Source organism: Dunckerocampus dactyliophorus, chromosome 11 (genome assembly GCF_027744805.1).
Source record: "Dunckerocampus dactyliophorus isolate RoL2022-P2 chromosome 11, RoL_Ddac_1.1, whole genome shotgun sequence".
NCBI classification, from domain to species: domain Eukaryota; kingdom Metazoa; phylum Chordata; class Actinopteri; order Syngnathiformes; family Syngnathidae; genus Dunckerocampus; species Dunckerocampus dactyliophorus.
The window spans coordinates 27333344-27351459 of NC_072829.1; the positions used below are offsets into that span (position 1 = coordinate 27333344).

Genomic DNA, 18116 nt, shown 5'->3' on the forward strand with positions numbered 1-18116 from the left:
AATAAAGTGTTGAAATAATAATTGATTAATTACAAAAAAACGTAACTTGTACAAACCCATTTAGGCAAGTGCAAAGGTCAGATGTCTGTTGTACTTGTTTCCTAGTTCTGCCAAAACCTCAGGATGGATGTTATTCCTGGAAGGCTAAACATTTTGAAGTCGTGGAACTGATCAGTGTATAATGTACAAAACAATAACTTAATATTTGATCCACTGTTGATTATATAAGTTTGCCACTTTCAAATGAACCCTGTCGGATGAATTTGAAAATTTTAAAAAAAATGCATAAAAGACATAAATGTTTTAATTCTGTTGTAATAAAAATTCTTATTTGTGGGAGCACACTCTTTTTGTCATTTTATAAGAGGCAGCACAACTTTTGAACTCAGACTGAACATTGTAGCAATACGTCATCTGCTGTTTGCTATTACGGTGTTGTAGTAGCCCCACACTCTCATTAGCCAAAATGTATTTCTGAAAAAGGATATAAGTGGATAAAGTATAGACTGTAGCACATAAATGTCAAACTCACTGGACCAGATGTGACCTGCCACGTCATTTTATGTGGCCTGCGAAAGCCTGAGAATAATGTATGTCAATCATGCACTTCAACCTTTTTCTTTCTAAATGTATTTATTCTTTTATTTTGACAGAAAAATTGTACTGCGTGCAATTCTTGTCAACTTTAATATTATCTGATCATGCAACAAGCAATTCCAAGAATTTGTTACCACATGTAAATACATGATTGTCAGCTTGACACATTGATAATCTCACTTCACTTCTCATTTCAAAGCAAGTTACCCATCAGGTTGTTCGCAAAAATATAACCCTCAAATCCAAGGGAAACCATGTAATAAATCATGAGGTTACATTCATATATATTGACAGTTAGAAGTTGCCATCTGAGGGCAGCCATAACTGGGATGTGACCTTTAATAAAAATCTAATTTGACATCCCTGGTGTAGAGTGTTCTCATAAAAATGTACCACTTCCTTTTTGTTCACATTGAATGAGAAACCTATGAGCTTTTCATGTATTAAGTTTCCGTGTGCCAGTAATATTATTTGTTGGCACTATGACACTCATCATGGTGAAAAATACGGACAAAGAGAAGGTAAATGAATTGCTGGTTGGTTTGATGAAACAGCAGTCAATTTTAATTAATTGCTAGCAAAGTAGCATTAGCATAAATTCTGACAGTAAGTTCACAAAATCTTGCATGATGATGGCTGCAGAACTCTGTGTCTTGAGAAGTGACAACATTTTGCCAACATTAGCCCGACGACAAATACAATAGCAGAGATGATTTTTGAAATATATTGGCAGATAGGGTCACCCGTTGAAACATAGTTTATTATAGTTCATGATAATTTATAAAAAATAGAAACATTTTCGCAATGTACTTGTATACTTCTTTCCACTAAAACAAAGGTAAAAACATGGATTGTTGTTTTTGCCTTGACTTTACTGGTCCTGCCCACTTGACATGCTGCATGTGGCCCCTAACATGAGTTTGACCTCCCCTGGTCTATAATGTTTATCTTCCCCTTAAGCTTTGTAAAACCTTTGTTTTTGCTTGACATGGAACAACAATTGGTATAGTTTGAATATCAAATAAAAATGGTCAAAAATGATTGCTTACCTTGTGTACTGATTTGAACTTAGTGCTTAGGAACGCTGGTTATATGTTTTCATCTAAATTCATATAATTTGTGCCTTGATGTCAGACAGTAACCATTTGTGACCTGTGTATATATACATTTACACTAAGTATATGTTATAGTATATCCTGAAGTATAAGATTGTTTGTTAACAGGGCTGTGACATTTGTCATTTGTCAGTTGATTTTGTGTCCTGAAGCAGTCAATGAAGTCACACGTGAATTGAGAATAGATGTAGTAGAACTTGTATATGCAAGCCTTATGCTCGACAGTGTGGTCGGTGCTCCTATGTGGCTCTGCGTTTTGAATTGTTGTGATGTATGGAGATGACCAAGGATAAATAGTCACCACACAATACTGAATAGCAACCAAACATTATGCGGCACAGCGCATAGACACTTGGGTGGGGCAAAACCAATGACACTTGACAGAAATGGTACTTATGCTGCTAACCTTCACAGAAAAAAATGGAACAGTAAGTAAAATTAAGAGGGACCAGCACAACAGAAAGTGATGTGCACAAACCACAGTAGCCTCGACTGGCACAATTAAGCCCTGGCTACATCTTTAATTTTAATTACTATGTTCACATTTTTATCGTTGAGTCATACAATTATGTCTTTTTATCATTATATCTTTATGTATCTGTATTATTATATCTTTGAGTCATACAAAGTTAAACAAGGCAAGTTTGCGTCAGCACCGAGGACAGTGACATACTTGACCTCGTTGTACTTAGTGAACACCTCCTCTGTGTTTATCACAATGTCAATATCCAAATACCATATTTTAATTAAAATGTGATGTTAATTAGAATTCACTTTACTGTCTAAACGGATTACCGCATGATCTGATATTTATTTAAAAAGAACGTTGTCTTTGTAAATTGATCCAGAAAATGTTCCCTCTTCCCTTATGCAACCCAAATATTGACACTCAACATCAATAACACAATTGGGATGCCTTTTTATATATTTCTAATGCGGCTTAATCATTGACTAAGTTTATGCATGACATTCTTTCTTTGTTTTGTGTTCATGTTTCAACGCTCTCTTTTATAATAATTTCCTTGGCATAGAGAGTTATTGCACTACTAAACAATTACTGGTCATGGTGCTGAAATGCTGTTTTTTGCAACAAACACAGCCCACTTTTTATAGTGGCAAATCTACAACAGTATGCATAAAGAAATGATTCACTCAAACACCAAAATAAAATAGTTATAAAATGGAATTTGAGGCTGAATATTTTGCACCTAATTAAATTATACCTAGCAATTACGAATGTCATCCTACTGAGATGTTAATTCCTTCAAAAAAATACATTAGCTAACAGCACTCATCAAAATTGTGTCCATGTAAAATAAATATAAATAAATAAACCCTGAAATCATTAGACATAATCTTTCTTCTTTATTTCTAACCTATACTACAATTTGGAGCGTTCATAATTTCAAAATAAAAGTGCAAATAATGATCTTTTGCCAACGGATAAGTCTTAATATGCTCTGTATAATGATTACTTCCCTCTATTAAACATTTGTATTATTCATATTGACCAGAATATTTTTTTATCACTAATGGTTTTAAAGTCCAGATAATATATTTTTGACTTAATAAATACGGAAGTGTACTACTGTGAAAATGCTCTCAGGGCCGCTGTTGATACGTCACTGAAAAGGATGAAAATAGTCAGCGCAGTGGTCCTCCTCTTCAACTCCTTTTAGAGCTTCACTGCTGAGAAAGACGGCGGTCTGTTCGCCATCTGAAGAGAGATATTTTTTTGTGGATCTTGTGGATTTTTTCGGATGTATTGTTTTAGGAGCGTTTGTTTTTATTCTGAAGGAAACTTTTCGACGTATTTTTTGCCTTGAGGATGGATTGTATGTGGATAAGCGCTATGAGAGGCCGATGGCGCACACTGTTTGTCATTCTTTGTCTCTGTGAGCTGAGCTCAGTGACGGGACAGGCTCGCTATTCCATACCGGAGGAGAAGGCAGAAGGCTCTTTTGTTGGAAACATTGCGAGAGATTTGGGCTTGGATGTGGCCAGACTAGTAGCAGGTAAAGCTCGTATTATCACGAAAGAAGATCGGCAGTATGTTGATTTAAAACGAGACAAAGGCACACTTGTTATTAAAGAGCGCATCGACCGAGAAGAGCTTTGTGGAAAGACGACGCCCTGCAGCTTCAGTTTCGACATCATTTTAGAAAATCCAATCCAGCTTTATCGTGTAACAGTGGAGGTTACAGACATTAATGACAACAGTCCCTCCTTTCCGCAGCACGAGGTAGCGATGAATATTGTTGAGAGTGTAGCAGCGGGGACTAAATTTTCATTGCTTAGCGCAAACGACCCTGATGTTGGTATTAATGATATCCAGAAATATTCTCTAAAACCTTCAGATAATTTTAAATTGGAAATACAAAGTCAGCCGGGTGGGGCAAAATTCATAGAAATGGTTTTACAGAAGCCTTTGGACAGAGAGAAAGAGGAGACTCACACTCTCATGTTGATTGCTTCAGATGGCGGTGAGCCACATAGATCAGGGACGGTGAGAATTCAGATCACTGTGCTGGATGCAAACGATAACGCACCAGTGTGCAGCCAGCCTGTTTATAAAGTAGATGTTCGAGAAAATACACCTGAAGGAAAACTGATCACTACTGTTAGAGCAACGGACGCTGATGCAGGGCTCTATGGTGACGTCACTTATTTTATTCCTCAAATCGGTGAGGCAGCAAATCAGATGTTCAGTATAAATGTTAAAACAGGAGAGATTAAAGTTTCAGGTAAAATTGATTTTGAGAAATCAAAGAACTACAACTTAAATGTCCAGGCTAGTGATCATGGAGGTTATTCAGATACATGTAAAGTAATTATTAACATAATTGATGAGAATGACAATGTCCCTATAATTAAATTAATGTCATTTTCTCATTCTATGCCTGAGGATTCTCCCCCAGGTACAACTGTAGCTGTTTTTAACGTGAATGATGAAGACTCTGATGGCAACGGTGTTGTCAAGTGCTCCATTAACTCTGACGTCCCTTTCAAAATTGAGTCTTCATTAACAGGTTATTACACCATAGTGACAGACAACTTCTTAGACAGAGAAAGTGTTCCTGAATATAATGTTACCATAACAGTGTCTGACCAAGGCTCTCCTCCTCTGTCTACTAGTAAAAACATTAACGTTAAAATATCTGACGTGAATGACAACCCACCCAAATTCCATCAGTCAGAATACAGTAAGACTGTACCAGAGAACAACTCTCCTGGTTTTTCAGTGTTTACTGTCAGTGCTAGTGATGCAGACTGGGGCCAGAATGCTCGAGTGTCTTACTTCCTGGAGGAGAAAGAGATTAATGGAGTAGCTGTGTCTTCTTTTGTCTCAGTCAATTCAGAGAACGGTGTCATCCACGCAGTCCGATCCTTTGATTACGAACAAATCAAGTCCTTTGACTTTAACGTTACTGCCCGTGATGCTGGATCCCCTCCTCTGAGTTCTGTGGCCACGGTTTGCATCCTTATCCAAGACCAAAACGACAACGCCCCTCAGGTCCTGTACCCGGTCCAGACGGGTGGCTCGGTGCTGGCTGAAATGGTGCCTCGTTCAGCAGATGTGGGCTATCTGGTGACTAAAGTGGTGGCTGTTGATGTGGACTCTGGACAGAACGCCTGGCTCTCCTATAAAGTGCACAAAGCCACAGACAGGGCGCTGTTTGAAGTGGGCCTACACAATGGAGAAATAAGAACTGTCCGCCAAGTCACTGATAAAGATGCTGTCAAGCAAAGACTGACTGTTCTAGTGGAGGACAACGGGCAGCCCTCTCGTTCAGCTACAGTCATTGTTAACGTGGCGGTGGCAGACAGCTTCCCTGAAGTGCTGTCAGAGTTCACTGACTTTAGCATGCATGACAAGGAGTACAATGACAAGCTGACTTTTTACTTAGTCTTGGCTTTGGCTGTGGTCTCCTTCCTCTTCATCACCTGCTTGCTGCTTATCATATCAGTCAAAGTGTACAGGTGGAGACAGTCTCGCATCCTGTACCACTCCAACCTCCCTGTCATTCCATATTATCCACCACGTTACTCAGACACTTTGGGGACAGGGACTCTCCCACACGTGTACAATTACGAGGTGTGCAGGACTACTGACTCCAGAAAAAGTGACGTGAAGAATATGCAAGCCATGAGTCAAAGTTTAGTGAGTGTGGATGGAGCTGATGCTGATACGTCACATGTGACCAAGCTGTCAGAAAACTGCTCATTGACGTCAACTTTGGTGAGTCTCATTTTCTACCTTTGTCTGTTTTTGCTGTGTATTAGTTGATCATTTACAGGCTTTATTGAAACTTATAATACCCTGAAAAAGGTCAGTATTTATGTATTTTTTTTCAGAATGTGACAATACATTTTTTCTGTCTTTAATTTTCATCAACAAATCATTTAAAGTGAACAAAATGTTTTAAATTGAGGTAGTATGAATTTAGTTTAAAATTTGTAAGCAACTATTGAACCTTTCTAGGAGTAACGCATGACAGTTTAAATACACTTTTTTAAAAATGTAAAACTGTAATGTAAGGCATTATTTAGACATAAATAATATAAATTTAATTGGAATTTTAACCAGATGAGCTCATATTCTCAGGCAGAAGTACTCATTTCTCTTGCTGGATTTCTCAAATCATCCAGCATTTCATGTATTTTTTTTATTGTATTGTAAAAGACAATTACTTTGTTTTTGTTTGGTGAGTAGGTAGAAAGATTCAGAGGAATAAGTATCACTTCTAATTTTTGGTTTGGCATTGTTGTCTTGTTGAAGGCCATCAGTGTATTAAAGTTAAATACTTTAAAATGTCAGGTTGTACTTCAGATTTCCGTTGAACGTACCTCAAAAGTAAAGCAAAAGTAGTTCAACACATTACAATTCATGGACAGTCATGATATAATGACAATATTTGATAATTCCATACAGTATGGCACCGTATAATGGATGGTTTTGTGTCAGGTACAAAAGATGTGCTCAAAGATGCTTCCTTTTAGGGAGTCATGATCCATGTTTCTGTCCATGCAGATGTCGTTGACTACGTTAAGAAGTAAAAATTAAATAGAATCTGACAGTCCCAACATTATTACACATTGGCATTTACCACCTCTTGAGTGTACTTACTATTATGACCGGCATATCTATCAAAACACAGTCTTCCTGATGGTGTTTTAAAACCTCTGTCATGTCAAGTTTTGTTTATGAAAAAAAAAAATAACAAACTAAGAACAGTATTAGGTATGTGTCCAACAAAAAAATAAACGAAAAAAAAAACATAACTTTGCTGAATTTATTGTTTAAAAATCCAACTTGTGTTATTTACATTTTAGTGTTATTTGTGATATCATCTGATGATCTTTGCTTTTGTTCTGGACTGTTTGGAAAGGATTTTTACTTTATTAATATATTCTACTTTCAGAAATTTGATCAACAGCCTATAAACAAATACATCAATTATTCGTGAACTATTTTGTCCTTTCATGCATTTGGGCTGGTAATTACTTATAGCATTTTTACATTTTTAAAAGGCTGAATGCTGATGCTGGATAAAGATGCACTACTGTAACAAAGCACTGAGGGCCGCTCTCGGTACGTCATTGAATATCAGTGAAAATAGTGTAGTGTTCCTCCTCTTCAACTCTTTTTAGACCTTCATTGCTGAGAAAGACGACGGTCTGCTCGCCATTTGAAGAGAGATCTTTCTTGTGGATCCTCTTGTACTTTTCGGATTTATTGTTTGAGGAACGCCTGCTTTTATTTGTGAAGAATCTCCACGGCGTATTTATTGTATTTTTGCCTTGAGGATGGATTGTATGTGGATAAGCGCTGTGAGAGGCCGATGGCGGACACTGTTTGTCATTCTTTGTCTCTGTGAGCTGAGCTCAGTGACTGCACAAGCTCGCTATTCCATACCGGAGGAGCAGGCAGAAGGCTCATTTGTTGGACACATTGCGAGAGATTTGGGCTTGGATGTGGCCAGACTAGTAGCAGGTAAAGCTCGTATTATCACGAAAGGAGGGCGGCAGTATGTTGATTTAAAACGAGACAAAGGCACACTTGTTATTAAAGAGCGCATCGACCGAGAAGAGCTTTGTGGAAAGACGACGCCCTGCAGCTTCAGTTTCGACATCATTTTAGAAAATCCAATCCAGCTTTATCGTGTAACAGTGGAGGTCACGGACATAAATGACAATAGTCCCTCCTTCCCACAGAGTGAAATTAATTTGAAAATTGTTGAAAATGCTGCAGTGGACACCCGTTTCTCACTCGACAATGCAAACGACCGTGATGTTGGTATTAATGATATTCAGAAATACGCACTTAAACCTTCAGATAATTTTAAGTTAGAGGTACAGAGCCAATCAGATGGAACGAAATTTATAGAAATAGTTTTACAGAAAACTTTAGACAGAGAGAAAGAGGAGACACACACTCTCATGTTGATTGCTTCAGATGGCGGTGAGCCACATAGATCAGGGACGGTCAGAATTCATATCACTGTGCTGGATATAAACGATAACGCACCAGTGTGCAACCAGCCTGTTTATAAAGTAGATGTTCGAGAAAATTCACCTGAAGGAAAATTGATCGCTACTGTTAGTGCAAATGACGCTGATGCAGACCTAAATGGTGACGTCATATATTCCACTCGTGCCACCGGTGAGGCAGAGAAGATGTTTCATGTAAATGTTAAAACAGGAGAAGTTAAACTCACCGGTAAACTAGATTTTGAGAAATCAAAGAATTATCAATTAAATGTTCAAGCAAGTGATCATGGAGGATATTCAGATACATGTAAAGTAATTGTTAACATAATTGATGAGAATGACAATGTCCCTACAATAGAACTTATGTCATTTTCTCAGTCCATACCTGAGGATTCTCCCCCAGGTACAACTGTAGCTGTTTTTAACGTGAATGATGAAGACTCTGATGGCAACGGTGTTGTCAAGTGCTCCATTAACTCTGACGTCCCTTTCAAAATTGAGTCTTCATTAACAGGTTATTACACCATAGTGACAGACAACATCTTAGACAGAGAAAGTGTTCCTGAATATAATGTTACCATAACAGTGTCTGACCAAGGCTCTCCTTCTTTGTCTAGTAGCAAAAATGTCAACTTTAAAATATCTGACGTAAATGACAACCCACCCAAATTCCACCAGTCAGAATACAGTAAGACTGTACCAGAGAACAACTCTCCTGGTTTTTCAGTGTTTACTGTCAGTGCTAGTGATGCAGACTGGGGCCAGAATGCTCGAGTGTCTTACTTCCTGGAGGAGAAAGAGATTAATGGAGTAGCTGTGTCATCTTTTGTCTCGGTCAGTTCAGAGAACGGTGTCATCCACGCAGTCCGATCCTTTGATTACGAACAAATCAAGTCCTTTGACTTTAACGTTACTGCCCGCGACTCCGGATCTCCTCCTCTGAGTTCTGTGGCCACAGTTCACATTTTGATCCAAGACCAGAATGACAACGCCCCCCAGGTCCTGTACCCGGTCCAGACAGGTGGCTCAGTGCTGGCTGAAATGGTTCCTCGTTCAGCAGATGTGGGCTATCTGGTGACTAAAGTGGTGGCTGTTGATGTGGACTCTGGACAGAACGCCTGGCTCTCCTATAAAGTGCACAAAGCCACAGACAGGGCGCTGTTTGAAGTGGGCCTACACAATGGAGAAATAAGAACTGTCCGCCAAGTCACTGATAAAGATGCTGTTAAGCAAAGACTGACTGTTCTAGTGGAGGACAACGGGCAGCCCTCTCGTTCAGCTACAGTCATTGTTAACGTGGCGGTGGCAGACAGCTTCCCTGAAGTGCTGTCAGAGTTCACTGACTTTAGCATGCATGACAAGGAGTACAATGACAAGCTGACTTTTTACTTAGTCTTGGCTTTGGCTGTGGTGTCCTTCCTCTTCATCACCTGCTTGCTGCTTATCATATCAGTCAAAGTGTACAGGTGGAGACAGTCTCGCATCCTGTACCACTCCAACCTCCCAGTCATTCCATATTATCCACCACGTTACTCAGACACTTTGGGGACAGGGACTCTCCCACACGTGTACAATTACGAGGTGTGCAGGACCACTGACTCCAGAAAAAGTGACATGAAGAATATGGAAGCCATGAGTCAAAGTTTAGTGAGTGTGGATGGAGCTGATGCTGATGCATTGCACGTGACCAAGCAGCTGTCAGGAAACTGTTCACAGATGTCAACATTGGTGAGTCACATGTTTCACCATTCTTGCTTTTGTTCGTTTTTGTGTCTTCCAACTTACACAGTTACAGGTAGTGTTGTACCACTCATTCTTATGGTGCTATAGAATTTTGCCAGTTTGAAGTAACTGACCTCTTAATGATATACTGTAAATGTGCAATGGGTATCAATTGTAAATACATTGTTGAAATAATATATTTTAGCAAAACATGACTTAATAAATGGCTTGGAGAACCCCGTCTTAATAACTGGACCAGTCAGATGTTTATTGTAGTTGTTTACCAGGTTTGCAAAGGAGTGATTTTGATCGACTTTGCAGATATTCCCCAAATTATGTGCTTACAGTATAAGATTGTCACTTTGCAACATCCTCCACAGATGTTTAATAACATTAAGGTCTGCAGACTTGTCAGGTCAATCCATGACCTTATTGGCCTCCCCTGTTGTATTGCACATTTTTTTTTATCATTGTTGGAGTTTCCAGTGTTATGGCTGGCTTTTTCTTGTGGCGTCAGTGTTTTATAGTACGTGACCCATTTAATCCAAGCTCCTCCTGTAAATATGAGTTAATTCCTCACCTGCCATCATCATCTTTAATGCACAAGAGAACAAGAGAATACAGTTCATTTTTTTTCATTTTGGTAATATTTTTGTACCTATATTTTACTGTCTTTATCATGCACTGCAGTTATATGTCCATCATTCATCACGTCATTCCACTTTCCATCACTTTCAGCAATGAAGAGTGCTTTGTTTTCATAATTGTTCCTTTCTTGTCACATGTTCTCTATTCTTTCTCTGTTTTTGTGTGTGATAACTTCATCAGCTTTCATGCATAGTCACTCCTGCTCTCAATGGACTTGAAGGTTGACTTTTTGAAGTTACTTAACTCTGACCTTAGTGTATAAGGTACATTGTTGTTTGATACCTATACCTATAAAATATTTGAGGATTTTGTGGATATTGTGGATTTTGTAAGTTTGCCCTCTTTCAAATGAAAATGTACATCTTTCTCTTCAGCTCTGTAAAATCTATTTTTTTTTCTTGACATGGTGTAGTTTGAAAATCAAATGGCAATGTGGTTTATGATCGCAACCCGTGCAGTGATTTGAACTTTCACCTGTGGAATGTTGGTCATCATTTCTTCTCAAAACGTACAACAACAATTAGTGCCTTGATGTAGGACATTAGACATGTGTCCATGCCGGATCATTTTGGATGCAGCGTGAATCAAACCATGTATTGTTTCGTAGTAGATACTATTGGGTAACTATATTAGATCCTAAAGTCTTAACGTGGTTGTAAAATATTCAGAATTTTTTGTGTGCAGTTGTTGAAGCAGTCAGTGATGTTACACGTGAATGGTAAATATAATCTGTAAATACTTTAGTTATTTAGTTTTGATGGTGTAGTGGCATTTCTTTTCTGGCATTGAGTCATACAAAATTAATTTAACAAAGCAGCTAATTTTAGCACCATAGACAGCATCTCAGTTGACGTCAAGCGTCCAGTGAATAGCTCTTCTCTGTTTTTCACATTGTCATTAAATATACAAATATTAAAACATTTTTTTAATTATTAAATGTTCTAATTGAAGAAATAGTCTTAATATGAAAACCTTTTTTTTATTATTAAAAGTTGTATTTGAAGAAATATTGTTAAACAGTGGTCCATTACCTCACAGACCCCTTTAACAAGCTGATCAAATCTATGGACCCCTTCCCCAGAACTACTGACATCAATTTATTATTTTACATCTGATGTGTAGAGTGCACTTTGTCAATAGTTCCATGTTGTAAACATGTGATATACACAAATGTGAATAAACTTTAGAGTAAATAACTTTAAAAAAAAACACCAGACACAACTCCATTGTATGCAAATATGTGAGGTCGCTCATGATAATCATGAATTTATTCATGTTGATCTGTTTCTCACAACCCCCCTGAAAACCATGAGGTCCATGCACCACATAAGAAGACACCTCGGTCTAAAACACCTTGTGACTAATTATTAATCTGTTAATTATTTTTAAAAACACACACGATAAACCAAATGCGGCAAAACTGTGCATTCTTTAAAGAAACACAATTGTCATGCAGCCTAGTTATGTATTTGGGGAACGCCCCCAATACTTTTATTTGTTTAATAATGTCACATTTAACTGCATCATATGATTTTTCTGCGTGGGTTTTGTTTCACCCTTCTCTCACAACTTCAACAACTTTAAATGGGTCATTTCTGTCTCAACTAGTATTGCTGTCCGTGGTGCTGAATTCCTGATGACTGGAAGTAACTTAACACAAAGCTAATAGTAGATAGTAGCAAATCTACAACTGGTATGAATGTATAAATACATAAATAACCAAACACAAAAATAAAAATATTAATAAGAGGGAATATACAAAATGATGAATTTGGGAATGAATTATTCCACCAAATTAAATTATGCTTACAAATTTTAAATGCCATCTTCTTGAGATGTTAATTATCATATTTAAAAATTGCAATCGCTAATTTCACTCATCAAAAATTGTGTCATTGTCAGAAAATCACCCAGATATTATAAATATATACATATTATTCCTGATTCATTTGAAACGTTATTGTTTGAGGCTCGACAAAGTTTAGCTTTTGTAATTGTATTGGCGGAGCTGGACCTTCTTTTCAATACGTCATTTCTTATTTCAAAATAAAAGTTAAAACATGATAACATGACAATTTATAAATCTGATGTGCAGGTATTTATTCATTATTTCGTTCTATTAAATATTTGCAGCATTCACATTCACCAACATCTGTATCAGTAACCGATTTAACGTCTGAATAATGTATTTTTGGCTGTCAAAAATATGAAGGTGTACTACTGTGAAAATGCTCTGAGGGCCGCTGTTGGTACGTCACTGAATAGCAGTGAAAATATTGAACGCAGTGTTCCTCCGCTTGTACTCCTTTTAGAGCTTCACTGCTGATAAAGGCGACGGTCTGCTCGCCGTTTGAAGAGAAATCTTTCTTGTGGATTTTCCTGCTTTTTCGGATTTATTTTTTCAGGAACGTCTGCTTTTATTTGGAAGGAATATCCACGGCGTATTTGTTGTATTTTTGGCATGAAGATGGATTGTATGTGGATAAGCGCTGTGAGAGGCCGATGGCGGACACTGTTTGTCATTCTTTGTCTCTGTGAGCTGAGCTCAGTGACTGCACAGGCTCGCTATTCCATACCAGAGGAGCAGGCAGAAGGCTCTTTTGTTGGAAACATTGCGAGAGATTTGGGTTTGGATGTGGCCAGACTAGTAGCAGGTAAAGCTCGTGTTATTACCAAAGAAGATCGACAGTATGTTGATTTAAAACGAGACAAAGGCACACTTGTTATTAAAGAGCGCATCGACCGAGAAGAGCTTTGTGGAAAGACGACGCCCTGCAGCTTCAGTTTCGACATCATTTTAGAAAATCCAATCCAGCTTTATCGCGTAACAGTGGAGGTCACAGACATTAATGACAACAGTCCCTCCTTCCAGCTGGCTGAAATTAATTTAAAAATTGTTGAAACTGCTGCAGTGGGGACTCGTTTCTCTCTTGCAAGTGCTGACGACCCCGATGTTGGTATAAATGATATTCAAAAATACACTCTTAAACCTTCTGATAATTTTAAATTAGAGGTACAGAGTGAGCCAAGCGGAAGAAAAGTTATTGAAATGGTTTTACAAAAATCGTTAGACAGAGAGAACGAGGAGACTCACACTCTCATGTTGATTGCTTCAGATGGCGGTGAGCCACATAGATCAGGGACGGTCAGAATTCATATCACTGTGCTGGATGCAAACGATAACGCACCAGTGTGCAGCCAGCCTGTTTATAAAGTAGATGTTCGAGAAAATTCACCTGCAGGAACGTTGATCACTACTGTTAGTGCAAACGACGCGGATGCAGGCCTCAATGGTGACGTCACTTACTCCACTCCTCATGTCAGCAAGGAAGCAAAACAACTTTTTGATGTTAATTTTAAAACAGGAGAGATTAAAATAAAAGGTCAATTGGATTTTGAAAAGTCTAGGTCACATGACTTGAAGATTCAGGCTAGTGATCATGGAGGATATTCAGATACATGTAAAGTAATTGTTAACATAATTGATGAGAATGACAATGTCCCCACAATAGAACTTATGTCATTTTCTCAGTCCATACCTGAGGATTCTCCCCCAGGTACAACTGTAGCTGTTTTTAACGTGAATGATAAAGACTCTGATGGCAACGGTGTTGTCAAGTGCTCCATTAACTCTGACGTCCCTTTCAAAATTGAGTCTTCATTAACAGGTTATTACACCATAGTGACAGACAACTACTTAGACAGAGAAAGTGTTCCTGAATATAATGTTACCATAACCGTGTCTGACCAAGGCTCTCCTCCTCTATCTACTAGTAAAAACATCAACATTAAAATATCTGACGTGAATGACAGTCCACCCAAATTCCATCAGTCAGAATACAGTAAGACTGTACCAGAGAACAACTCTCCTGGTTTTTCAGTGTTTACTGTCAGTGCTAGTGATGCAGACTGGGGCCAGAATGCTCGAGTGTCTTACTTCCTGGAGGAGAAAGAGATTAATGGAGTAGCTGTGTCTACTTTTGTCTCAGTCAATTCAGAGAACGGTGTCATCCACGCAGTCCGATCCTTTGATTACGAACAAATCAAGTCCTTTGATTTTAACGTTACTGCCCGCGATGCCGGATCCCCTCCTCTGAGTTCTGTGGCCACGGTTCACATCCTGATCCAGGATCAGAACGACAATGTTCCACAGATCCTGTACCCGGTCCAGACAGGTGGTTCTGTGCTGGCTGAAATGGTGCCTCGTTCAGCAGATGTGGGCTATCTGGTGACTAAAGTGGTGGCTGTTGATGTGGACTCTGGACAGAACGCCTGGCTCTCCTATAAAGTGCACAAAGCCACAGACAGGGCGCTGTTTGAAGTGGGCCTACACAATGGAGAAATAAGAACTGTCCGCCAAGTCACTGATAAAGATGCTGTCAAGCAAAGACTGACTGTTCTAGTGGAGGACAACGGGCAGCCCTCTCGTTCAGCTACAGTCATTGTTAACGTGGCGGTGGCAGACAGCTTCCCTGAAGTGCTGTCAGAGTTCACTGACTTTAGCATGCATGACAAGGAGTACAATGACAAGCTGACTTTTTACTTAGTCTTGGCTTTGGCTGTGGTCTCCTTCCTCTTCATCACCTGCTTGCTGCTTATCATATCAGTCAAAGTGTACAGGTGGAGACAGTCTCGCATCCTGTACCACTCCAACCTCCCTGTCATTCCATATTATCCACCACGTTACTCAGACACTTTGGGGACAGGGACTCTCCCACACGTGTACAATTACGAGGTGTGCAGGACCACTGACTCCAGAAAAAGTGATATGAAGAACATGCAAGCCATGAGTCAAAGTTTAGTGAGTGTGGATGGAGCTGATGCTGATACACCGCATGTGACAAAGCAGCTGTCAGGAAACTGTTCACAGATGTCGACCTTGGTGAGTCACATTTTTCACCATCCTTTCTCTTTTTGTGTCATACAACTTACACAGCTGTCAGCGGGGATTGTACCACTCAATCTTACGGTGCTAGAAGTTTTACAATTTGTAGTTAAAATTTTCACCATTGTTTTTCTTTTGTATCTGATAGCGTTTTTAGGTTTTCTTGCACACACCTTGCCCACTTTCAAATTGCATGTAGTTGTAAATGGTCATGTCATCTTCAATGTTTTACACTTCTTTTTGTAAATATAGTGGAATAACAAAACAACACTGTTGATAGCTTATACCTTACCACGTTTATCGCACTGTCAATGCAAGTGCAAAAATGTCACATGTTCAGAAAAAGCTTCTACAACGCTGTTTCATTTTTTAAAGAACAGTTGTGCAGTCGGCTTTTGGTTTGGTTTTCTTTTATTTTTGAAAAGCCTCGTCACAAATTAACGATGAGGTGTTGAAACATGTTGGCTTTTGAAACTGGTAGAACACTGAAAAATAAACTGACCTTTGTTTTAAGTTATGTTGTCTGCATGCTTGACATGAAACAATTGTTTATATTTTTGAAGACCAGATAAAAACTGTGTCCAAACATTTCCTCATTTGGGTACGTAGGTAATCTTTTCTCATCCAAAATGTAACTGATTAAGTGTCCTTGATGCAGTCCAGGGTGTTCATGTTAATTATAAATACATTTAGTTTTAGTGATGTGCTGATACTTAGCTTGGTTGGTTTGTCTTCATGTCACTGAGCCATACAATGTTAATTCCACAAGGCCACTTCTTCAAAACCACAGACAGCAGCAAACAAGGCTTTTTGTTTACAATTTTGCTGCTCTCATACCATGTATTGTAGTCAGCCTTTATCTTTTTACTTGTAATTATGAGACCTGGACTAATTGATAACTTATGTCCAAATTGTTGTGAGTGGCTTCAATTTGATGCTTCAGTATTTTGCTGTTTCACTTTTCATTTTTGTGATCTCCACAAAAATTGCTTGTTTATCAGTACATAACAGGAACATAAAATGTTTTCCTAAAAACACTGAGGCAGCTGAGTTATTGGAATAACAAATTTAAGTCATTCTCAAAACATTTGGCCACAAATGCATATTAAATTATTTGCTTTGCTATCTGTGCTTATTTTGTAAATGAAGCATGAATGACATATAAAATTATGTACATAAAACTCAACCGTTTATTGATAAAAGAAAATCAATTGAGCTCTCTTGCTTGCATTACTCATTTTGAACTGCAAGGGACGCTGTAGGTCAATACAACAGTGAATGCGTATTAGTCCTCTTTTTATCTCCTCACTGCCATTTAAAGGGAGGTGGTGTGCATTATTTGGACTGAATTTGAGGGAAAGACTCTCTCCTCTCTTGTTGTGTCTACAACAGACGTATCACCTTCATTGGCACGGCGTTTTGAACTGAATACGCATCGCTATTGGATCATTTTGGAACGTATTTTGATGTTTTTTTGCACGATGGAAAACGGAGCACCTCGCATCACTCTGTGCAGAAAAAAGCGCGTCGCCTGCTGGATCCTGCTGTTTCTTTTTTATCTCAGCCCAGGGGTAAACGGACATATAAGATACTCGATCCCAGAGGAGATGAAAAAAGGCTCGTTGATCGGTAACGTAGCACAAGACCTCGGTTTAAATGTAAAGAGGCTGTTATCCGGGCGGGCCCGCATCGTGACGGGAGAGAGCGAGCAGTACACCAAGCTGGTGGCAGACAAAGGGACTCTGATTGTGAATGAGAGGATCGACCGAGAGCAGCTTTGTGGAGACGTGACGCCGTGCAGTTTCAGCTTTGAGGTGATTTTAGAAAACCCCATGGAGCTCCATCAAGTTACTGTGGAAATTACAGACATTAATGACCACTCGCCTGTGTTCAAAAGAAACGAAATTCGTTTTGAAATCAGCGAAATAGCAAATATTGGATCTCGATTTTCTCTGGCAAGCGCGGAGGACCCTGACGTAGGTGTCAACGGGCTCAGGGAGTATTTTTTGACCGAGAATGTTAATTTTGTGCTAAAACAACACTCGAACGCAGAGGGAAAGAAATACGCAGAGATGGTGCTTCAGAAGCCATTAGACAGGGAGACACTGCCGAATCTGTCTTTAAAATTAATAGCAGTGGACGGTGGAAGCCCACAAAGGTCTGGCACAGTAAATATTAATATTGCTGTACTTGATGCGAACGACAATGCGCCTGTATTCAACCAATCAGTGTACAAAGCCGCCGTAATGGAAAACGCTGCTAGAGATGCTTACGTTTTAACTGTCAATGCCACTGACGCAGACTTCGGCTCCAATAGCCTCGTGACGTATCATTTTTCAGACATCGACAGTGGTCTCAGTGATGTCTTTGCAGTTGACGAAAAAAGCGGTGTTATTTCTGTGAAGGGCTCTATTGATTTTGAGAAGGATAAAAAATATGAGCTGAGAATTGACGCAAAGGACCAGGGAGGTTTGACGGATTCATGCAAAGTGGTAGTTGACGTCACTGATGTGAATGACAACGCCCCCATGATGAGCGTCATGTCCTTCACGAGTCCTGTGTCAGAGGACTCCCCTCCTGGCACAACTGTTGGCATCATTAATGTTAAAGACATTGACTCTGCTGAAAATGGACAAGTGACGTGTAGAATTGAGCAA

The 18116-nt window shown here is 39.0% G+C and overlaps 2 protein-coding genes across 2 annotated transcripts in view; both read left to right on the forward strand.

The window, feature by feature from the left end:
- The window catches only part of LOC129189689 (protocadherin beta-16-like), a 91159-nt gene that overhangs the window by 7971 nt on the left and 65072 nt on the right, over positions 1-18116 (forward strand). The window lies entirely within an intron of this gene.
- On the forward strand, positions 3520-7490 carry LOC129189685 (protocadherin beta-16-like). Its single transcript, XM_054791642.1, has one exon. The coding sequence runs from the start codon at positions 3541-3543 to the stop codon at positions 5998-6000; it is 2460 nt and encodes an 819-aa protein (XP_054647617.1). The 5' UTR covers positions 3520-3540; the 3' UTR covers positions 6001-7490.